We start from the raw sequence: 24,799 nt of genomic DNA, 5'->3' as shown, positions 1-24,799 counted from the left end.
TCAGGCCCTCAGCCAGTAGAGCTAAAAATTGTTTCGGACAACCTGAACTAGGCACCACATTGTCAAGTATCCAAATTATGATTAGGTCTTGGCTAAAATAATTGTTTGTGATAAGTTCCCATGAAAGTAATTCTTGTGCTTACTTTCCTGATCCACCTTCAGTGCAACACATTGTTTTATTGATTTGTCCACATCAAACAGCTGTGCCGTACATTTTATTAGAGAGCATTTGACCCAAAGTCTTGTTACAAGGGTTACAAGCAGAACATGCTAAGGAACATGGCACAACCCATTTCAGAGATAACCCTGGGGTTTTTGTGTCTGGTTAGACACACTTAGTACAAATTATATTGTTATGGGGGATACAACTTGTAGCCCTAAGTTCTGGTGTTATCTTTGATAGGAGCCTGTTTTTTGTACTTAGTACTTAGTATATAACACAAACAAACATAATAGAGTATGTAATACGCTAAGTATCACATGGAACCCAGACAACAGCTTGTGGTACGTACTACTATAAATACCACATGGAACCATGACAACATTGTGTCCAACATCATGTGGTATGTAATACTCTAAGTACCGCATGGTACCCAGACAACAGCTTGTGGTACGTAGTGCTCTAAATACCACATGGAACCTGCATGACAACATTGTGGCCAACATCATGTGGTATGTAATGCTCTAAGTACCACATGGAACCCAGACAACAGCTTGTGGTACGTACTGCTCTAAATACCACATGGAACCATGACAACATTGTGTCCAACATCATGTGGTATGTAATGCTCTAAGTACCACATGGAACCCAGACAACAGCTTGTGGTACGTATTGCTCTAAATAACACATGGAACCATGACAACATTGTGTCCAATATCATGTGGTATGTAATACTCTAAGTACCACATGGAGCACAGACAAAAGCTTGTGGTACGTAGTGCTCTAAATACCACATGGAACCTGCATGACAACATTGTGTCCAACATCATGTGGTATGTAATGCTCTAAGTACCACATGGAACCCAGACAACAGCTTGTGGTACGTACTGCTCTAAATACCACATGGAACCATGACAACATTGTGTCCAACATCATGTGGTATGTAATGCTCTAAGTACCACATGGAACCCAGACAACAGCTTGTGGTACGTACTACTCTAAATACCACATGGAACCAGGACAACATTGCGTCCAACATCATGTGGTATGTAATACTCTAAGTACCACATGGAACCCAGACAACAGCTTGTGGAACGTACTACTCTAAATACCACATGGAACCCTGACAACATTGTGTCCAACATCAAGTGGTATGTAATACTCTAAATACCACATGGAACCCTGACAACATTGTGTCCAGCATCATGTGGTATGTAATACTCTAAGTACCACATGGAACAAAGACAACAGCTTGTGGTACGTACTGCTCTAAATACCACATGGAACCATGACAACATTGTGTCCAACATCATGTGGTATGTAATACTCTAAGTACCACATGGAACCCAGACAACAGCTTGTGGTACGTACTACTCTAAATACCACATGGAACCATGACAACATTGTGTCCAACATCAAGTGGTATGTAATACTCTAAATACCACATGGAACCATGACAACATTGTGTCCAACATCATGTGGTATGTAATACTCTAAATACCACATGGAACCATGACAACATTGTGTCCAACATCATGTGGTATGTAATACTCTAAGTACCATATGGAACCCAAACAACAGCTTGTGGTACGTACTACTCTAAATACCACATGGAACCATGACAACATTGTGTCCAATATCATGTGGTATGTAATACTCTAAGTACCGCATGGTACCCAGACAACAGCTTGTGGTACGTATTGCTCTTAACCCATTCCATACTAGCGCCGTATAAATGCGTTCAAATAACCTTAATTGGAATACCGACTGACGTATAAATGCGTCCGATAATCTATAGCGTGAATACCGAGTGTCGCAATAATGCGCACCTGCAGATGTAGCTCTGAATGCCTAGCGACGCAAAAATACGTCCGTTTTAATTGGTCTCTAAAATAAAGTTCTTTGTTTGCTGTCAGTTATCAACCAATGAAAATTCTTGTTACAAATGCTTTCTGAAACAGAAAGTAGATTTTTTCCCAACTTCTTCCGGTCATAACTTTGACAAAATACGACGAGAACAGACACCTATACAGAGCTTTTTTCAATCATGGATTCCGATTCTTCGGACAATGAGAGTAATTTCAGTGGATTTGAATCAGATGATTTACCATTAGCAGATTTAATTGACTCGGATGATGAATTTGATGATAGTGACAAGGAAAATGAGTCTGTTGTAGAAGACGAAAATTGGACTGTAAATGATCGTTCTGATCGTTCGAAAAAGGCATTCTGTGGACCTGAGCCTGGCCCAAGATTCGATCTTGACCCTGACCAGACTGAATGGAACTTTGTTGAAATGTTCTTTCCAATGATGTTAGTTGAACTTCTTGTTGAACAAACCAACTTGTTTGCAAGACAAAAAATGGAAATAAAACATGACAAGTCATGGCGACCTGTCAGTGTGAAAGAGATGATGGCATGGCTTGGCATCAGGATCTATATGAGCATTGTGCAAGTAGGTAGAACCTCTGGAAAATCATGAAACTTTCACGAAAATAATACACGTTTTAAATTATAACATTATTAAAATTCATTTATATTTACTGATATTATATATATATATATATTATAAGATTTCTTAACCCTTTGCATGCTGGGAAATTTGTCGTCTGCTAAAATGTCGTCTGCTGAATTTATAACATAAGCATTTTTGACAATTTTTTCAAAGAAAACTATCAGAATAGCAAATAGTTTGAACCTTTTCCCCTTATCTACAAGATGATTGCCGGTATATCTTTTATTTTGATCCTGTACAATAATTGTGAATGTTTATGCCACCATGTGCACATTCCAAATCATGATAATTATTTATACAATCAATGTATTACATACAAAATGAAACCATGCATATCAAACAGACATTGCTAAAATGTATTTGATAAAAAAGTCTGTGTTCTGGTGTTGAAGTTGATTCAAGCAGCAGTACCTGAAAAATAGCAATTATTTTATATGACATAGTCTGTGTTCTTGTCTTGGCTGTTGAAGATGATTCATGCAACTTTATGCGTCCTGAAAATACATATAAATAAATGTTAGACATTATTTTCAGAAATTCAATTTTTTTTTTCGAAACTAATATTTGAACTGTTCTGTTTTCAGCTACCTCAGATGGCTATGTACTGGTCAACGGACATCTTGTATGGGAACTTTAGCGTCCGGCGAATCATGACAAGGGATCGGTTCATGAAAGTCTTGCAGTACCTCCACTGCAATGACAAGACCAAAATGAAGCCCAAGGGACATCCTGAGCAAGACAAACTGTTCTTGATTCGGCCATTTCTTGATGTGGTGAAAAAAATGTGTTTGACCCTGTACAATCCTCACAGAAATGTTTCGATTGACGAGGCGATGGTCAAGTTTCGCGGTCGTCTTGGATTTCGACAGTTCATGCCACTCAAACCAGCCAGGTACGGTGTGAAAGTGTGGGTACGTGCGGACCCAGTGAATGGATATGTCAATGATTTCCAAGTTTACACTGGGAAGGATGCTAACACGGCTGAAGTTGGGCTAGCAACAAGAGTTGTGTTGGACTTGAGCCATGAACTTCGGGGGGAAATGGCACATTGTGAATGTGGACAATTTTTTTACGAGTCCCAAGTTGTTTGATGAACTTTTGAAACAAGAAACATATGCGCGTGGAACTGTTCGATCTAATAGAAAGGGCTATCCTGTGAAACAGCTTGGAAAAAAAAACTGTCAAAACGCAGGGGGACTTTGTTTTTGCTACAAAAGGTGAACAACTTGCCAGTGTATGGATGGACAAAAAGGCAATTTACACGTTGTCTACAGCAGAAAACCCCAAAGACATTGACGCAACAGTTCTGCGTAAAACACGAAGTGGTGAAGTTCATGAAGTACAGGCCCCACGAACCATCCCCGAGTATAATCAGAATATGAACGGGGTCGATCATGCGGACCAGATGAGGACTGAGTATCCCACATTTCGCACATCAAGAAAGTGGTGGACGTACATGTTCTTTTTTCTGCTAGATACAGCTATCACCAACGGGTACGTCGTGATGAGGGAATCCCCTTTTCACCAGCAGAAGAGTAGAAACGGAAAACCCAAAGACCGCACAGTTCTGGACTTCAGAATGAACTTGTCAAGGCAATTGATAGGAGACTATTGCGACAATGGGAGTGCTGTTGCAAAATTGGCCACGGTAAAAGCAGGACATTTCCCTGGACAGGCCGAAAAAAGAGGACGCTGTCGTCAGTGTGCAAAAGAAAAGAGACGGCGTGAGTGTCATGTCATTTGCCTTGAATGTCAAGTGCATATCTGTGTTCCCTGCTTCAAGGACTGGCATGTGGATTTGGCCAACTCGATGTAAAAAAATATGATAGGACTAGATGTTGTTCTTTGTGAACAAAAGATGGATTATCATTTCAAGTGATCAGTATTGAATTTTGGAAAATTACTTATTTTAGAATAGTTATTTTTATAAAATTTAATTTATAAAGATCTCATAAACTTGAACAAACTTATCTGTGACATTAATTAATGTTCTTGATAATCTATTTTTGTATAGATGCATTTTCTTGTATGTACTGTTATTTTCAGGTAATGGGTTATGTAAAAAATCTTGTTATTATTTATAAGAGTATAATATTGTTATATTTGAAAAAAACTTGTCATATTGTTTTTATTTAAAAATATGTTTCTATTTGTAATGTGTTTCTAATTTGAAATAATTATGGTAGTGCCAGTGGATAAACTAATTAGGAAATAATTAAATGGCTTTGTTCTGATTTTAATTACACTTTTACATTTTATCATTTTCATTGTCTTTATGGGTATTTAAATAACAATAAAATGCCAAATATCTGTCTCAAAATATGTCAACCAAATAACAATACACTGCCTAATTGACCCCTTTCACATTTCACACCACTGACAATAAACAGATAATCTGTCACTCAGGCATACAGAGCAAAACAGGGTATTGACTATCCAGGTGCAGATAAGGCTATTACTGATAGGGATTGCCTAGAGATAAGGCTGTAGTACGGAATGGGTTAATATCACATGGAACCATGACAACATTGTGTCCAATATCATGTGGTATGTAATACTGTTAAGTACCACATGGAACCCAGACAACAGCTTGTGGTACGTACTGCTCTAAATACCACATGGAACCATGACAACATTGTGTCCAACATCATGTGGTATGTAATACTCTAAGTACCACATGGAACCCAGACAATAGCTTGTGGTATGTCCTAATCTAAACACCACATGGAACCATGACAACATTGTGTCCAATATCAAGTGTTATGTAATGCTCTAAACACCACATGGAACCATGACAACATTGTGTCCAACATCATGTGGTATGTCATAACGTATCTCTTCAGTACAACATTGAACCATGACAACAGGTTGTGGTAGGTATTACTCTAAATACCACATGGAACCATGACAACATTGTGTCCAACATCATGTGGAATTTAACAGCTTGCGGTTAGTACAAATCTTAATACTAAATAAAACCATGACAACATTGTGTCCAACATCATGTGGAATTTAACAGCTTGTGGTTAGTACAAATCTTATTACTAAATGAAACCATGACAACATTGTGTCCAACATCATGTGGTAGTTCAACAAAACAGATAACAGATAATAATACCGGAGAGGCCCAAGGGGATAATGACACATTCCTTGTTTTGGTCGATAATCCACATTGCTAGTCCCTTAATTAGTCCCGCCTTACACTGCGAACAGACTTTTCAAAATTTTTGTTTACTGGGTGATTTACAGTATAACTGTATCACTGAAGCGCGTCATTATCATGTACCTTTCCAGTTGCCAAACTGTGAAGTTCACCATCCTATTGGTAAGAAGAATGCTTATGAGGGCGGTGTTAACTGGCGACTATTTTTATTGATTGATGTTGGTAAACTGGTAATGTGTTAATTAAACAGTACATTAAAGAAAGTTAAATGCAAATGATGAGCAAATTATTACTTATGGCAAGTAAATTGTGACAACAATAACTGTTAACACGTTTAGGCTGTAGTAATTTAATTCCAGTACATGTGAATTTCATCATGTTCATATATAAAACTGATTTCCACTGTTTTTCTACATTGGACTACGAGATTATATTCGCTTGTGCGAGTCTACACCATTCTCTATTAGGGCTGTAACAAATACACTAGGTGACGAATACAATACGTATCATGAATACAGGGTGGCAAATATGAATATTTATTCGCGAATATGAATTTCAATGAACAAAAGTAATACTGACAACTTGACATGACATTAAATAGTATGAAACTATGAGTATTTGTCAAAATTTTGATTAATTGAGTATCATTGCATACTGAAAATATGAAATATAACACCTTAAAATCATAAAACACTAGAACTGCTTAAACTTTGAACACAGTTTTGAAAAAATGACTTGTACCAATAAAATCTTTGAGTAGAACAAGTAAGAGTCAACAGTTGACAAATAAGTGACAGTACCCATTCACATTTTTTAATGAGCATATGCCAGATAGGTGATGTAGATGATATTTCAATGTCACCTATCTGACATATGCTCATTTGATATATTGAATAAAAACAGTGTGACAATAGAAAAAGTATTGAACAATAAATAGTTTTCATTACCCCATAAATACTGACCACAACTCAAATATTCAACCGTTGCCCGCAATTTTTGTTGATAATCTCACTGTGTAACATAGTGGGTGGAATAAACATGATGAAAAACGCTGGAATAAGGAGAAGAACATTTAAATATAGGGGTTTATTGTATGAACCTTCATTTGTAAGGTAAGATGAGATGATTAAACTTTCAAATGTGACGATTTTTGCCGGTACTTTAACCTTTAGGTTCATTATTCTTTGAGTGCATTCCTATTGTTTACATTAAAATGAAAGTATGTTTCCCGCGGGCAACCATTTGACTATTCGGTAAGTTCCTTGCAAATAGCGTGTGTATTTTAGATTGATCATTGTATTTTTATGTACATAATTTGATGATTAAATAATACAAGTCTGTTATTAAGATGCACAATATGTATTTCATAATATAGCCACAGTATTATACAATTACTGTTTGAAATGGTAGGGTTGTGTTTACATGAAATAGTAGGGTGATGTCTTTAGCAAGCGGGTCACCTGGTATATATATCAGTATATAAAGCGCTGCTCTTATGGGGAGCGAGCAGTCTGCGTTCGATCGTAGAACAGAACACACCGTTTAATACGTTATAGTAATTAGAGACCAAATACCATTGCAAGTATCTGTGACTTATGATACTTTCGAGTGGAGGTGACCCTGGCAACTTTGCGCACAACATACCATAGCTTGCTGGGTAGCCTAGAGACTCGTATATAAGTCTGGGTCAAAGGTTAGTGCACGTGTCAGGTCTCGTAGGTCAGCCTGAGTCTGTCAAGCTACTTATTGTCGCTTGTACTACACTGACCCATTGTCTTCCTTGCGTAACGCAGAGGGGGAACACTACCGACTCGTTGCTATAGGTGTAAGACACCCGAGGTGACCCAAGTCACCCAAGACACCCGAGGTGACTCAAGTCATTTTAAGACACCCTAGGTAACTCAAGTCATCCCAAGTTGACCCTAGTCATCCCAAGTTGACCCAAGTCAACCCAAGACACCCCAAGTCAACCCAAGAAACCCCAAGTCAACTCTAGACGACCCAAGTCGACCCGAGCCAACCCAAGTCGACCCAAGCCAACCCAAGACACCTATGTCAACCCAAGTTGACCCAAGTCACACATGGCATATGAAACCGGCTTGTAAAGTGATTAAACCTTCATCATACCAATGATACAAAAATTACAAATCATTTATAGTGTAAATATTCTTTGATTCCAGTCTAAAATGAGGCAGTTGATTATCTAATCAGATGGCTAAGGAAAGCCCCAGGAAAAGCTGTGTGTTGAAACATACCACCGGTGTTTGGAGCCACCGTATACATTGTATATCCCGAAGAAGAACGAGGAACACGTTACACAAACTCGAAACCACATTGTTTGTATTCATCAAATATTTGGTTCTGGAGGTGGCGAATAACGAATATGATTCATCCACAGCCGTATTGGAGTAATTCGAATATTCGAATGTATAGTTACAGCCCTATTCTCTATACACACACGCTATGAAAAACTATCTATCTATCAATCTTCGGATACTGTTGAACTTCCCTTTCGCAGTTTCGGGTATTATTAACAGATCGCGCTGTCAGTGCAAGAAAGAGATTTATACAATATTGTACAATAACAAGATGCGTTTGTGAAATACAATGTCCCCCTATATGACGTTTGACCTTGAAGGATGACCTTGACCTTGTGAAGGATGACCTTGACCTTTCACCACTCAAAATGTGCAGCTCCATGAAATACACATAAATGCCAAATATCAAGTTGCTATCTTCAATATTGCAAAAGTATTCATAAAATAAGCGATTTGGGCCATATATATTTGACCTCTGACCTTGAAGGATGACCTTGACCTTGACCTTTCGCCACTCAAAATGTGCAGCTCCATGAGATGCACATGCATGCCAAATATCAAGTTGCTATCTTCAATATTGCAAAAGTATTTATAAAATAAGTGATTTGGGCCACATATATTTGACCTCTGACCTTGACCTTGACCTTTCACCACTCAAAATGTGCAGCTCCATGAGATACACATGCATGCCAAATATCAAGTTGCTATCTTCAATATTGCAAAAGTATTCATAAAATGAGCGATTTTGGCCACATATATTTGACCTCTGACCTTGAAGGATGACCTTGACCTTAACCTTTCACCACTGAAAATGTGCAGCTCCATGAGATACACATGCATGCCAAATATCAAGTTGCTATATTCAATATAGCAAAAGTTATTGCAAAATGTTAAAGTTGGTGCAAACAGACCAACCAACAGACCAACCAACAGACAGGGCAAAAACAACATGTCCCCCACTACTATAGTGGGGGACATAAAAATATTGACAGTGTGACGTCAAGAAAGAAAGTAAGACTGAAACAAAGTTTGAAAGTGTTAGTATATGTATAGACAGGAGTTAAAATCAGGTTAATACCTGGATACCTGGATACCTAGACTGTTGGGCCGTAATTTAGCTATGCTGTAGTGGCCCCTCTGATAAATGGTCTCTTCTTTAGAATCTCTCTCTGATAATTACTATTTTGTTAAAACTTCTCTAGAGTGCGCTTAGTAAAATTAATTGTTAATTTATCTAAATTACAGACGGGTTAAACTTCTTAATGTTCCATTTTTCAGAATTTAGCAACGATTTAAATTGATTAACACTTGTGGCAGCTATTGTTGATTCTTCCAAACTGTTCCAGTAATGAATTGATCTTTGACTAAAAGTGTTGAGTCTTACATTACTTTTGGAATTCTTGCCTCTTAGTTTCAAGTGATGACCACGAAGATTATCCTCAGCCAGATCGAACAATTTTTCCCAGTTTAAATCATCTAGCTTATGTAAAGATTTGAAAATTTGGATCATATCCGCCCTGTCCCTTCTGTACTCAAGTGTGACAAGTCCCAACTTTCGAAGTCTCTGGTCGTATGGTAGATGTGCCACCAATGGCACTAATTTAGTTGCTCTTCTTTGAACATCTTCAATTATTTTTATATGTTTTTTTAGGTGAGGGGACCAAACACATGATCCGTATTCCAAGGTTGGCCTGATTAAAGCCTTATAAAGAGGCAGAAACATTTCTTCATCAAGACACTCAAAGGATCTATGTACTAAGCCAAGAGTTCGCTGTGCTTTATTCGTAATGTTTGTAATGTGTTGGTTAAAACTTAGCCGCTCGTCAAAAGTCACACCTAAATCTTTCTCATTTGTGACTGCTTCAATGGCTGTATAATTTCCGTCCGGGTCTCTCATGGAATAGCGAAAGTCACTATTTCAACTTCCAAGGTGAAGAACTTTGCATTTTTTTGCATTAAATGTTAATTTCCATTTATCACTCCAGTCACTTAAGTTGTCTAGGTCAGATTGAAGATTATAACACTCCTCATTTGTTGTTACTGGTGAAAAAAGCTTTGTGTCATCAGCAAAAATCTTAACAATTCCTGATACTATGTCAGGTAAGTCATTGATAAAACACAGAAAAAGTATCGGTCCGATTACACTGCCCTGAGGGACTCCGCTAACTACATCTGTCCATGATGATAAAGTAGATCCTATACGAACACACTGCGTTCTTCTAGACATAAAATCCCTAATCCAATTCAGGACTCTTCCTCGAATAGCCAACTTGTGTAATTTATTAATCAAATGCCCGTGTGAAACGCGATCAAAGTCCAGGTAAATGATGTCTATTGGTATACCTTTGTCTAAGGATTCTGTCCACTTATCAAGAATCTCTAATAACTGAATAGAGCATGACCTTCCTGATCTGAACCCATATTGTGCGTCAGAAAATATCTTGTTGTCATAAATATGCTTAACGAGTTTATCCCAGACAAGACGTTCACATAATTTACACACCACAGAAGTTAGGCTACCTGGGCGGTAGTTTGCTGGCTCTTTCTTACTTCCATTTTTAAAAATGGGAGAAACAATGGCTTTCCTCCAATCCTCGGGAATAACTCCTTCACACAACGTCTGATTAAATAAAATTAATAGTGGTTTTACTAGTTCCTTCTTAGTTTCGTAGAGATTCCGAGGGTGAATATAGTCCGGACCAGGTGATTTCTCTGGGTTAAGTGAATTCAAGGCTTTTAACACATCCTCCTCAGACAACAAAATATTCTCTAGTAAATTCCGATTTTCATGTTGAACAATATCAATATGGTCATTTCCTGCATTGTCTGGTCCAACAAAGACACTGCTGAAGAAGCAATTTAATGTTTCTGCCTTATCAAAATCTGTCTTAGCTTCAGTATTATCCTCCCTTACCAACATGCCTATGGAATCCTTTGTTTTTCTCTTAGAATTAACATATCGCCAAAAGGATTTGCTGCTCTTATTTACTTCATTTGCAATTTTTTTCTCATAACTTCTTTTGGAACGTTTCACAATATTAGCACATTCTTGTCTACACTCAGCATATTTCAAGTAACTATCATGTGAACGTGAAAACATATATTTTTTCCAGGAGCTCCTTTTCTTGTTAATTGCTAATCTTGCAGTTCTATCCAACCACAATGGTGAATTCACTTGTTTTGAGTTTGACTTTTTCTCAGGAATAAACTTTGATGAGATTTCAAGCAAGGTTGACTTAAAAACAGCCCATATATTGTTAATATTCTTCTCATAAAATAAACAATCCCATTCTAACAAACCTACAGTACACTCCATGCGTTTTCCCCAAAAAACGCGCTCCCTCCGCGGGTTTTTTTTCTGCTAGCGAGTGTTACGCGGCGTTGGAAGAACGAGGTGAACTCGATAAAACGCTCTGCGTTACGCCGCGTTCGCTAATTCCTGCGGCGTGTATTACTTTAGGCTAGTCGGTAAATGCAGACACTTTCCGTTCTTATCAGTGATCGCCGCGCAACGCCGCGTTAGCAGTGTGCTACTGGGCATGCCAAAAAATAAAAACATTGTTATAATAAATTGTTTTTATACTGTAGTACATGTATAAAAAAGATAATTGTATAGAAAATTAATACGTATATAAATTATGTTTTTTAATTCACAGGTACGTCTACAATATGAATTAGTCTAATATAATACATTTGACAAATTAATATTTAAATCAACACATATGACACAAGAATAAATGTTCCGTAAAATTTCCAAATGAGAATAATAATTAGTAATCCGAAACACACTACGATTTTTAATTGTTAACACGACGTTTACAAATGCTTCCAATATACAGTCATCATGTATATTTCCTGACAAAAGCGCGCGAAAATTATGCTGCAATGTACAAGGTCAAGGTACAATGCATACTCCTGCAAAGCGTGCGTGTATTGATTTTTTTTATACAAACTTTGTAGCGCAGAGAACATTGTTGATTTCGGTTAAAAGTTTCTTTGGTATTTATTAACGAAATTATATCTCGAATAAGTTGATATTTCCTCTAAAATAATTTCAAATCGAACACGCCCAATCTTTATCGATACGGTATTTTAGTAGAGTAATTATTTTAACATTTATTGTACTGTAAACTGATTACAGAAGACATCTGGGCGGAACTGGATTTTAAGTGTTTGACGTTATGAAAACACGCAAAGCTTGTCTACTGACCTATTGTGTAGACTGCTGTCTGCGGTGTTTTGACAAAAGGGATTAACATGTGTGAATGTCACTCTGCCGATTTGGTCCATAATTACTGGTAAACATTGTTTAGAATGTCGACGCAACAAGAATACAACTGTGAATATTAAATGCAATTATCAACTCAATAGTTACCACCTTTTAGCAATCAATGGAATAACCGACAAACAAAGAGAAAATCAATGCATTAGCGAGCAGAGAATTGACTTTGTTCCGACAATTAAAACCATTCCTTATGCATTCGTTGAACGTGTTTACTTGAGTAAGTTATGCCTTTAGACAGGAAGCGGCTTTTCTTTGATTACGTCAAACTGTCAATTCTCACAGAATTGCGAGATTTTTAGGGTCCTTGGTTATTTGTATACATGTTCAGTATAGAAAATCACCTGCTAACATGAAAACTTTGGATTAAATTATCAAAATAAAAACAATGTTGCAAACTGTGTTTATATTAATTGGTAAGTATTAGTTAAAAGACGACGTTTTGTGTGTTGTAAATTAATGAGTTTTCTATACAACAACAACTACTTCTACAACCACGTCGGGATCGATCTATCTTGATTGTTTTTTTTTTAATTGTAAATATTATACTACATGTACATGTATGTACTTGTAATAAATGTAATTTTATTTAAAAATCAGGAAGTCAAACAAAATTAAATTGATCGTTATCTCGTAAAACGCGGAGTTTCCCCCGCGTTGCCAACGTCGAGGGCCGCCGCGTCAGCTTATCAGTTTTGCCGATCGTTAACCGCCGTGTCCAAAATCATGCAAACGCCGCGTGTAGCGGGATTTTCTTAATCTCCCTCCAGGTCGTAACCCGCGGAGTATGGAGGGAAATTGGGGAAAACGCGTGGAGTGTACTGTAATTCTGTTTTCATGCCCTCGTAATCCCCTTTAAAATACTGGCGTCTGACTGTAATCCCCTTTAAAATACTCGCGTCTGACTGGTTCCTCACCTAGTTCAGCAACATATAATTTCAAATTACAGCTTACTATAGAATGATCACTTTTCCCCAATGGCAGGTTTATTTCAATTGAATCTTCATCTACCATAGCTTCCTCATTAGTGAAAAGTAAATCAAAAACACACTCTGCCATTTGAACCTGTGTTTTAATAAGAGCGCAAACTTTTTGCTGTAGTTCCATGCATAGAAAGTGTGCATATTGCAAAAGACCGTGCGCTGTAACTAAATAAAGACGTGCAACTCAGTAAATGTAGTATTTTATAATGAGAAATTTACATTAGAATTAATGAACACATTGTAAAGGGAGGTAACAAAAGAATCAATTTCCTGATTTTTATTTTCATAAAGGTATTATTATGACATTGAAAACTATTTAGTAAAATCTGTGGACAACGACTTAACAAATCCTAAAATACATACTTCAAACGCAGCAATAGAGGTTTTTGATTTGAGTTAAATTTTCGCACAAAACGAAATTGAGTGAATACTGCCGATAACCCTTAGAGTGATTTCCCTTTTGTAAGCTTTTAGAATCGCGGAAAAGACGAATACAATTAATGTTCATAATTATCTGGAAAATATAGGCTGAAAAAAATATATAATTACTTTCTGTTATAAGATCTTTTATACCATGAAATGAAATAAAAACTAGTTGATAAATAATTTAAATATAAACATTTTATTAAAACTATTTCGTTTTATTTTTGTAAATGGAAATGTCAATGTCGAATCGATGTGGAAATAATTTCGGATAGAAGTATGCGTACTAAAATATAAACCTTATTAACTATTCACGTAATGTAAAGGGTTTAAAGCGTTACAAACATGCGTTTATTTATCAGGCAAATTAGAAAGATACATTATCAAACATCAAGAAATCTGACATGCTTACAAAATCGAACTGCATTGGAGCAGTTTTTCCAAAGATTTGTGAATAAGAATTTGTATAGGCAAAACAAGTCATGTTTTGTCAGGCCGCCGTTTCAGTGTATGCATAATTACTGTACAAAGACAGACAATCCTGATAAACCTGCGTCAATTAACCAACTGTCCCCTGTTGCATTTCGTGATGCACTTAAAAAGGCAAACATAGACAGATGTTTTATTTTGAATTTGGATGACAGAATTGATTATTCTCATCAAATTTTAGAGAAGCTTATTCCATTGGAACAGCTCAAGGCTCTAGAGTATGAACATGAAGCCATATTCTTCGAGATTGGTGCCCGGACCAACAGTCTTATGGCTGTCTTTATTTGGAAAACAAATCGCGGACAAGCAGTAAGTAATGAAGTAAACACAGGCCCTAACCCACCACCAAAACTCCAAGTTTAGCAATCAAACAACTTGTAACTATTTACTACAAACAACTAAGATAATACTGTGTTTTTTCTATTGGTCAAACTGACTTTGAAAAAATCACAAATCAGTATCAAACCTAATTATACATCAACATAGAGCTTTTCTTGTAGTTTGATCCAAGCATCTAATTTAATTCAAATGAGTAACTATTAACCGCTGGAAAAGTTACTGTGTTAGGTGGCGCTGTTATTGACCGCTAGGGAAAGTTACTGTGTTAGGTGGCGCTGTTATTGACCGCTAGGAAAGTTACTGTGTTAGGTGGCGCTGTTATTGACCGCTAGGGAAAGTTACTGTGTTAGGTGGCGCTGTTATTGACCGCTAGGGAAAGTTACTGTGTTAGGTGGCGCTGTTATTGATTAGTTTCCATGATATGTCATTTTTTCTAATATAAGAATGAGAACAAGCTGCATTTTAAAGGGAAATCAGATCACTACCGATTGCAAGCCTATCAAGATCACTACCTATTGCAAGCCTATCAAGATGCACTATTTTATCTAGTAATCACTTAAACATTGTCGACAGCAGGGGTCAAAAATAATAAAATACCTGTAAATGTAAACAAAGATTACAACTACCGAACTCCCTATAAAACAATAGTTCAAACAGGGCAAACAAACTGTATGGGCTTCCCAAGATGAATTCAATATGGAACCCATATATGTTAATGCCCCTAATGAACCAGTGTTTTTTTCACTCCCTTATAAAGAAACTAAAAATGGTACCTTCCCCAATTAAGGAAAAAATACGAAATTCCCTATTGCCATCTGAAAAATTCCCAAAAGGAAGGAAAATTTCGTCAATTTTGTTTCAAAAGTGCATTATCTTTAATATGTGAACAAATAAAATAACCATTGAAACCGAACATTTCAAGCCAAAATGCATGTATATGAATATTTAAATAGGTTTGTTCAATTTAAAAGACCCATAATTCCCAATTTCCCCAATGTCAGGTTTTTTCGTGCTAATTTTAACCATTGGTATGGTACTGGTACTTTTCCACATTGGGCAAACAAAATTGCTGTGAACCTATATTGGCATGCCCAGATATAGCTCATATTAGATCCATATATTCATGTTTGCTGGGGGAATGTTACAGTGACAGATCAATTAAGAGTAGGCATGTTAATTTCAAAGCCACTTATTATTCTGCTTACTGATAGTAATTTTGCAAAAGAACAATTGAATCGAAAAAAAATCTGTTTATTTCATTTTTATGCCCACCTTCGAAGAAGAGGGGGTATATTGTTTTGCTTATGTCGGTCGGTTGGTTCGTCAGTCGGTCCGTCCAACAAATGGTTTCCGGATGATAACTCAAGAACGCTTATGCCTAGGATCATGAAACTTCATAGGTACATTGATCATGACTCGCAGATGACCTCTATTGATTTTCAGGTCACTAGGTCAAAGGTCAAGGTCACGGTGACCCGAAATAGTAAAATGGTTTCCGGATGATAACTCAAGAACGCTTACGCCTAGGATCATGAAACTTCATAGGTACATTGATCATGACTCTCAGATGACCCCTATTGATTTTCATGTCACAAGGTCAAAGGTCAAGGTCACGGTTACATGACACAGTAAAATGGTTTCCGGATGATAACTCAAGAAGGCTTACGCCTAGGATCATGAAACTTCATAGGTACATTTATCTTGACTGGTCGATGACCCCTATTGATTTTCAGGTCACTAGGTCAAAGGTCAAGGTCACAGTGACCAAAAACGTATTCACACAATTGCTGCCACTACAACTGACAGCCCATATGGGGGGCATGCATGTTTTACAAACAGCCCCTGTTGTATTACAGTCAGGAGGAGTGGATTTCAAATACCAGCCCAATATGGCAGACTTTATTCAACATGGATGTCGGTTCTCAAAAACACTAGGAGTCAAATGTGCCCTAGCAGGACTCTGGTAAAAATCTTAAATTTAATTATATTTTATTATGTGTATTTTGTAATGATTTGTGTTTCCATAAACAAACAATGTTAGGATCTTTTTGGTTATGTTTATTTTCTCTGCCTGAATTCCAAATTTATGCCATGGCAGTTTGTTTCCTGTGTGTTCCCAGATTTTGTCTTTAACATCTGCTAACTTAACTTACATTGACTGGTCAGACTTTGAATTTGGATGAATTATCGAAAATTACAAATAACACCCTTTAAAGAGCTAGAGATTATATTGTTATGCACATATCTGTTGATGAGTGGATGTTCGGTCAGTCTGTAGACCATTTTATTACTGCACCATTTCTAGAGAATATTTGACAAACAATCCTGCAGTGTGGTATGTTGGTTACCAGTAATTAGGACAAAATAAAGATGCCTAGAGATGTCTAGGTCCAAAATGTCACAAGGGCTTGTAGCATGAAATTTAGACCAAATGGTTTTGGAATAATAATAATAATAGAAAACAATGTAACCAACAATGCATGTAATTCAAATTCGTAGAGTGGTTCCATTTTGGAAACATCTGTTTGCTATCAGTGAGTGTGACAAATATGCTGCAATAATATTGCAGGTGTTAAAGAAAACAATTGAAGAACAAACAACGAAATCATAATTAGCACAGTACATACTGATGTTTAATTATTATTGTAAAGGTTCATTCTTCAGATTGTGATTGGACAACATGTATTTGATCTTTTCTCTGTGCAAATAGTGCTTTATGAATGTGCATGAGGTATAGTCCATTAGTCCCATATTAAACTGTATAGTCAGCACAGGATAATTAGCTATGACATTTTCGGCTTAGACTTGATTTTTGTTTTGAAGAGACTCATGTTAAACAAACATTCCATAAAAGCAGAAAGTGTCGTCCCTGATTAACCAGAAAGTGTCGTCCCTGATTAACCTGTGCAGAAAGTGTCGTCCCTGATTAACCTGTGCAGAAAGTGTCGTCCCTGATTAACCTGTGCAGAAAGTGTCGTCCCTGATTAACCAGAAAGTGTCGTCCCTGATTAACCTGTGCGGACGTCTAAGGCTTATCTGTGACGACATTTTACACACATGCATTAAGTCCTGTTTTCCCAAAACACTTCTCATTTACACATGTATATGAGTCGCGTTCTGAGAAAACTGGGCATAAAGCTAGTGTGTAAAGTGTAATCCCAGATTAGCTTGTGCAGTCCGCACAGGCTAATCAGGGACGACACTTTCTGCCTAAGCAAGATTTTCAGTAAGAAAGGACTGACTGAACGAAAAATACCATAAAAGCCGAAAGTGTCGTCCCTGATTAGTCTGTGCAGACTGCACAGGCTAATCTGGGACAAAACTTTACGCCCATTTTTTTCAGAACAAGACACATATAAGCAGAACCATCAATATTTTACCATAATTTTTCAGGAGTGGAGGTGGGAAAGGCATAATTGCAGCCCCTGAAGAAGGGAGTAAAAGTCTGGCATCAGAGTTTCGCAGGAAAGCGTTCATGGACTTTGGGGAGTTTCTCACAACCTTAAATGGATGCTTCAGTAAAGAATTTTGATACATTTTTGGAATCAAGTTAATAAAAATAAACTACCTGTACTAATCTCAAAACACAATAAATCACTGAACATGCATTTTAAAGAACGGAACTGAACTGGTTTATTAAACAATAAACTTTCATAAACAGTCTTATTCTAGGTAACAGATTTGAGAGAGCAGAGAGTTCTGTGATTAGTTATTTAATGGAATTGTTTGTCTTTTTGAGTTCTGTTAAAGAGACTTCCTGTGAACGAAAAATTCCATAAAAGCAGAAAGAATAGTCCTGTGTGGACTGTGTAAGCTTATCTGAGATGATACTCTCACACATGTGGACTGTATTGGCTTATCTGAGATGATACTTTTCACACATGCATTTAGTCCTGTGTGGACTGTGTAAGCTTATCTGAGATGATACTCTCACACATGTGGACTGTGTAGGCATATCTGAGATGATACTCTCACTCATGCATTTCGTCCTGTGTCGACTGTGCAGGCTTATCTGAGATGATACTCTCACACATGTGGACTGTATTGGCTTATCTGAGATGAAACTCTCACACATGTGGACTGTGTAGGCTTATCTGAGATGATACTCTCACACATGTGGACTGTGTAGGCTTATCTGAGATGATACTCTCACACATGTGGACTGTGTAGGCTTATCTTAGATGATACTTTCACACATGTGGACTGTGTAGGCTTATCCGAGATGATACTCTCACACATGTGGACTGTGTAGGCATATCTGAGATGATACTCTCACACATGCATTTAGTCCTGTATGGACTGTGTAGGATTATCTGAGATGATACTCTCACACATGCGGACTGTGTAGGCATATCTGAGATGATACTCTCACACTTGTGGACTGTGCAGGCTTATCTGAGATAATACTCTCACACATGTGGACTGTGTAGGCTTATCTGAGATGATACTCTCACACATGTGGACTGTGTAGGCTTATCTGAGATGATACTCTCACACATGCATTTAGTCCTGTGTGGACTGTGTAGGCATATCTGAGATGATACTCTCACACATGCATTTAGTCCTGTGTGGACTGTGTAGGCTTATCTGAGATGATACTTTTCACACATGCATTTAGTCCTGTGTGGACTGTGTAGGCTTATCTGAGATGATACTTTTCACACATACATTTAGTCCTGTGTGGACTGTGTAGGCTTATCTGAGATGATACTTTTCACACATGCATTTAGTCCTTTGTGGACTGTGTAGGCTTATCTGAGATGCTACTCTCACACATGCATTTAGTCCTGTGTGGACTGTGTAGGCTTATCTGAGATGATACTTTTCACACATACATTTAGTCCTGTGTGGACTGTGTAGGCTTATCTAAGATGATACTTTTCCAGATGTGGACTGTGTAGGCTTATCTGAGATGAAACTCTCACACATGTGGACTGTGTAGGCTTATCTGAGATGATACTCTCACACATGCATTTAGTCCTGTGTGGACTGTGTAGGCTTATCTGATATGATACTCTCATACATGTGGACTGTGTAGGCTTATCTGAGATGATACTCTCACACATGTGGACTGTGTAGGCTTATCTGAGATGATACTCTCACACATGTGGACTGTGTGGACTGTGTAGGCATATCTGAGATGATACTCTCACACATGCATTTAGTCCTGTATGGACTGTGTAGGCTTATCTAAGATGATACTCTCACAAATGCATATAGTCCTGTGTGGACTGTGTAGGCTTATCTGAGATGATACTCTCACACATGGGGACTGTGTAGGCTTATATGATATGATACTCTCACACATGTGGACTGTGTAGGCTTATCTGAGATGATACTCTCACACATGTGGACTGTGTAGGCTTATCTGAGATGATACTCTCATACATGTGGACTGTGTAGGCTTATCTGAGATGATACTCTCACACATGTGGACTGTGTAGGCTTATCTGAGATGATACTCTCACACATGTGGACTGTGTAGGCTTATCTTAGATGATACTCTCACACATGTGGACTGTGTAGGCTTATCTGAGATGATACTCTCACACATGTGAACTGTGTTGGCTTATCTGAGATAATAATCTCACACATGTGGACTGTGTAGGCTTATCTGAGATGATACTTTTCCCACATGCATTTAGTCCTGTGTGGACTGTGTAGGCTTATCTGAGATGATACTCTCACACATGCATTTAGTCCTGTGTGGACTGTGTATGCTTATCTGAGATGATACTCTCACACATGCATTTAGTCCTGTGTGGACTGTGTAGGCTTATCTGAGATGATACTCTCACACATGCATTTAGTCCTGTGTGGACTGTGTAGGCTTATCTGAGATGATACTCTCACACATGTGGACTGTGCAGGCTTATCTGAGATGATACTCTCACACATGTGGACTGTGAGGGCTTATCTGAGATGATACTCTCACACATGTGGACTGTGTAGGCTTATCTGAGATGATGCTCTCACACATGTGGACTGTGTAGGCTTATCTGAGATGATACTCTCACACAAGCATTTAGTCCTGTGTGGACTGTGAAGGCTTATCTGAGATGATACTCTCACACATGTGGACTGTGTAGGCTTATCTGAGATGATACTTTTCCCACATGCATTTAGTCCTGTGTGGACTGTGTAGGCTTATCTGAGATGCTACTCTCACACATGCATTTAGTCCTGTGTGGACTGTGTATGCTTATCTGAGATGATACTCTCACACATGCATTTAGTCCTGTGTGGACTGTGTAGGCTTATCTGAGATGATACTCTCACACATTCATTTAGTCCTGTGTGGACTGTGTAGGCTTATCTGAGATGATACTCTCACACATGCATTTAGTCCTGTGTGGACTGTGTAGGCTTATCTGAGATAATACTCTCACACATGCATTTAGTCCTGTGTGGACTGTGTAGGCTTATCTGAGATGATACTCTCACACATGCATTTAGTCCTGTGTGGACTGTGTAGGCTTATCTGAGATGATACTCTCACACATGTGGACTGTGTAGGCATATCTGAGATGATACTCTCACTCATGCATTTAGTCCTGTGTCGACTGTGTAGGCTTATCTGAGATGATACTTTCACACATGTGGACTGTGTAGGCATATCTGAGATGATACTCTCACACATGTGGACTGTGCAGGCTTATCTGAGATGATACTCTCACACATGTGGACTGTGTAGGCTTATCTGAGATGATACTCTCACACATGTGGACTGTGTTGGTTTATCTGAGATGATAATCTCACACATGTGGACTGTGTAGGCCTATCTGAGCTTATACTTTTCACACATGTGGACTGTGTAGGCTTATCTGAGATGATACTCTCACACATGTGGACTGTGTAGGCTTTTCTGTGATGATACTCTCACACATGCATTTAGTCCTGTGTGGACTGTGTAGGCGTATCTGAGATGATACTCTCACACATGCATTTAGTCCTGTGTGGACTGTGTATGCTTATCTAAGATGATACTCTCACACATGTGGACTGTGTAGGCTTATCTGAGATGATACTCTCACACATGTGGACTGTGTAGGCTTATCTGAGATGATACTCTCACACATGTGGACTGTGTAGGCTTATCTTAGATGATACTCTCACACATGTGGACTGTGTAGGCTTATCTGAGATGATACTCTCACACATGTGAACTGTGTTGGCTTATCTGAGATGATAATCTCACACATGTGGACTGTGTAGGCTTATCTGAGATGATACTTTTCCCACATGCATTTAGTCCTGTGTGGACTGTGTAGGCTTATCTGAGATGATACTCTCACACATGCATTTAGTCCTTTGTGGACTGTGTATGCGTATCTGTGATGATACTCTCACACATGCATTTAGTCCTGTGTGGACTGTGTAGGCTTATCTGAGATGATACTCTCACACATGCATTTAGTCCTGTGTGGACTGTGTATGCTTATCTGAGATGATACTCTCACACATGCATTTAGTCCTGTGTGGACTGTGTAGGCTTATCTGAGATGATACTCTCACACATGCATTTAGTCCTGTGTGGACTGTGTAGGCTTATCTGAGATGATACTCTCACACATGTGGACTGTGCAGGCTTATCTGAGATGATACTCTCACACATGTGGACTGTGAGGGCTTATCTGAGATGATACTCTCACACATGTGGACTGTGTAGGCTTATCTGAGATGATGCTCTCACACATGTGGACTGTGTAGGCTTATCTGAGATGATACTCTCACACAAGCATTTAGTCCTGTGTGGACTGTGAAGGCTTATCTGAGATGATACTCTCACACATGTGGACTGTGTAGGCTTATCTGAGATGATACTTTTCCCACATGCATTTAGTCCTGTGTGGACTGTGTAGGCTTATCTGAGATGCTACTCTCACACATGCATTTAGTCCTGTGTGGACTGTGTATGCTTATCTGAGATGATACTCTCACACATGCATTTAGTCCTGTGTGGACTGTGTAGGCTTATCTGAGATGATACTCTCACACATTCATTTAGTCCTGTGTGGACTGTGTAGGCTTATCTGAGATGATACTCTCACACATGCATTTAGTCCTGTGTGGACTGTGTAGGCTTATCTGAGATAATACTCTCACACATGCATTTAGTCCTGTGTGGACTGTGTAGGCTTATCTGAGATGATACTCTCACACATGCATTTAGTCCTGTGTGGACTGTGTAGGCTTATCTGAGATGATACTCTCACACATGTGGACTGTGTAGGCATATCTGAGATGATACTCTCACTCATGCATTTAGTCCTGTGTCGACTGTGTAGGCTTATCTGAGATGATACTTTCACACATGTGGACTGTGTAGGCATATCTGAGATGATACTCTCACACATGTGGACTGTGCAGGCTTATCTGAGATGATACTCTCACACATGTGGACTGTGTAGGCTTATCTGAGATGATACTCTCACACATGTGGACTGTGTTGGTTTATCTGAGATGATAATCTCACACATGTGGACTGTGTAGGCCTATCTGAGCTTATACTTTTCACACATGTGGACTGTGTAGGCTTATCTGAGATGATACTCTCACACATGTGGACTGTGTAGGCTTTTCTGTGATGATACTCTCACACATGCATTTAGTCCTGTGTGGACTGTGTAGGCGTATCTGAGATGATACTCTCACACATGCATTTAGTCCTGTGTGGACTGTGTATGCTTATCTAAGATGATACTCTCACACATGTGGACTGTGTAGGCTTATCTGAGATGAAACTCTCACACATTTGGACTGTGTAGGCTTATCTGAGATGATACTCTCACACATGTGGACTGTGTAGGCTTATCTGAGATGATACTCTCACACATGTGGACTGTGTAGGCTTATCTGAGATGATACTCTCACACATGTGGACTGTGTATGAGCTTATCTGAGATGAAACTCTCACACATGTGGACTGTGTAGGCTTATCTGAGATGATACTCTCACACATGTGGACTGTGTAGGCTTTTCTGAGATGATACTCTGACACATGCAGACTGTGTAGGCATATCTGAGATGATACTCTCACACATGTGGACTGTGTAGGCTTATCTAAGATGATACTCTCACACATGTGGACTATGTAGGCTTATCTGAGATGATACTCTCACACATGCATTTAGTCCTGTGTGGACGGTGTAGGCTTATCTGAGATGATACTCTCACACATTTTGACTCTGTAGGCTTATCTGAGATGATACTCTCACACATGTGGACTCTGTAGGCTTATCTGAGATGATACTCTCACACATGTGGACTGTGTAGGATTATCTGAGATGATACTCTCACACATGCGGACTGTGTAGGCTTATCTGAGATGATACTCTCACACATGTGGACTGTGTAGGCTTATCTGAGATGATACTCTCACACATGTGGACTATGTAGGCTTATCTGAGATGATACTCTCACACATGCATTTAGTCATGTGTGGACTGTGTAGGCTTATCTGAGATGATACTCTCACACATGTGGACTGTGTAGGCTTATCTGAGATGATACTCTCACACATGGGACTGTGTAGGCTTATCTGAGATGATACTCTCACACATGTGGACCCTGTAGGCTTATCTGAGATGATACTCTCACACATGTGGACTGTGTAGGCTTATCCGAGATGATACTCTCACACATGTGGACTGTGTAGGCTTATCTGAGATGATACTCTCACACATGTGGACTGTGTAGGCTTATCTGAGATGATACTCTCACACATGTGGACTGTGTAGGCTTATCTGAGATGATACTCTCACACATGCATTTAGTCCTGTGTGGACTGTGTAGGCTTATCTGAGATGATACTCTCACACATGTGGACTGTGTAGGCTTATCTGAGATGATACTCTCACACATGTGGACCGTGAAGGCATATCTGAGATGATACTCTCACTCATGCATTTAGTCCTGTGTCCACTGTGTAAGCTTATCTGAGATGATACTCTCACACATGTGGACTGTGTAGGCTTATCTGAGATGATACTCTCACACATGTGGACTGTGTTGGCTTATCTGAGATGATAATCTCACACATGTGGACTGTGTAGGCCTATCTGAGCTGATACTTTTCACACATATGGACTGTGTAGGCTTATCTGAGATGATACTCTCACACATGT

General features: G+C 38.5%; 3 protein-coding genes across 7 annotated transcripts in view; 2 read left to right on the top strand and 1 right to left on the bottom strand.

Annotated features, from left to right (window-relative positions):
* The window catches only part of LOC127832354 (protein maelstrom homolog), a 51,506-nt gene extending 37,609 nt beyond the window's left edge, over positions 1-13,897 (bottom strand). For 3 of the 4 annotated variants that reach the window (XM_052357777.1, XM_052357779.1, XM_052357780.1), the window contains exon 1: positions 13,785-13,897. The gene's annotated coding sequence lies outside the window, so the exon portion shown is untranslated. Of the gene's footprint in view, positions 1-9,234; positions 9,376-13,784 lie in introns of those variants that run through there. The other variant, XM_052357778.1, reaches the window with a different exon arrangement.
* Positions 1,873-3,766, top strand: LOC127832359 (piggyBac transposable element-derived protein 4-like). The gene is made up of 2 exons (XM_052357793.1): positions 1,873-2,615; positions 3,260-3,766. The coding sequence occupies exons 1-2, from the start codon at positions 2,208-2,210 to the stop codon at positions 3,764-3,766; spliced, it is 915 nt and encodes a 304-aa protein (XP_052213753.1). The 5' UTR covers positions 1,873-2,207.
* Positions 13,898-14,081: 184 nt separating the features above from the next.
* The window catches only part of LOC127832357 (leucine dehydrogenase-like), a 45,929-nt gene continuing 35,211 nt past the window's right edge, over positions 14,082-24,799 (top strand). For both annotated transcript variants that reach the window (XM_052357791.1, XM_052357790.1), the window contains exons 1-3: positions 14,082-14,642; positions 16,529-16,635; positions 18,066-18,190. In XM_052357791.1, the coding sequence (XP_052213751.1) occupies positions 14,190-14,642; positions 16,529-16,635; positions 18,066-18,190 (685 nt within the window). In that variant the 5' untranslated portion in view covers positions 14,082-14,189. The remainder of the gene's footprint in view (positions 14,643-16,528; positions 16,636-18,065; positions 18,191-24,799) is intronic.

The sequence above is a fragment of the Dreissena polymorpha genome, chromosome 5 (genome assembly GCF_020536995.1).
Source record: "Dreissena polymorpha isolate Duluth1 chromosome 5, UMN_Dpol_1.0, whole genome shotgun sequence".
NCBI lineage: Eukaryota > Metazoa > Mollusca > Bivalvia > Myida > Dreissenidae > Dreissena > Dreissena polymorpha.
This window is presented reverse-complemented; position numbering and strand designations above follow the sequence as displayed.

Bases quoted from the DNA above. Each gene is read 5' to 3' on its own strand.
- LOC127832359 (XM_052357793.1), top strand. From the start codon at position 2,208: ATGGATTCCGATTCTTCGGACAATGAGAGTAATTTCAGTGGATTTGAA. The intron at 2,616-3,259 runs GTAGGTAGAACC...TTCTGTTTTCAG, and splicing joins TCTATATGAGCATTGTGCAA to CTACCTCAGATGGCTATGTA.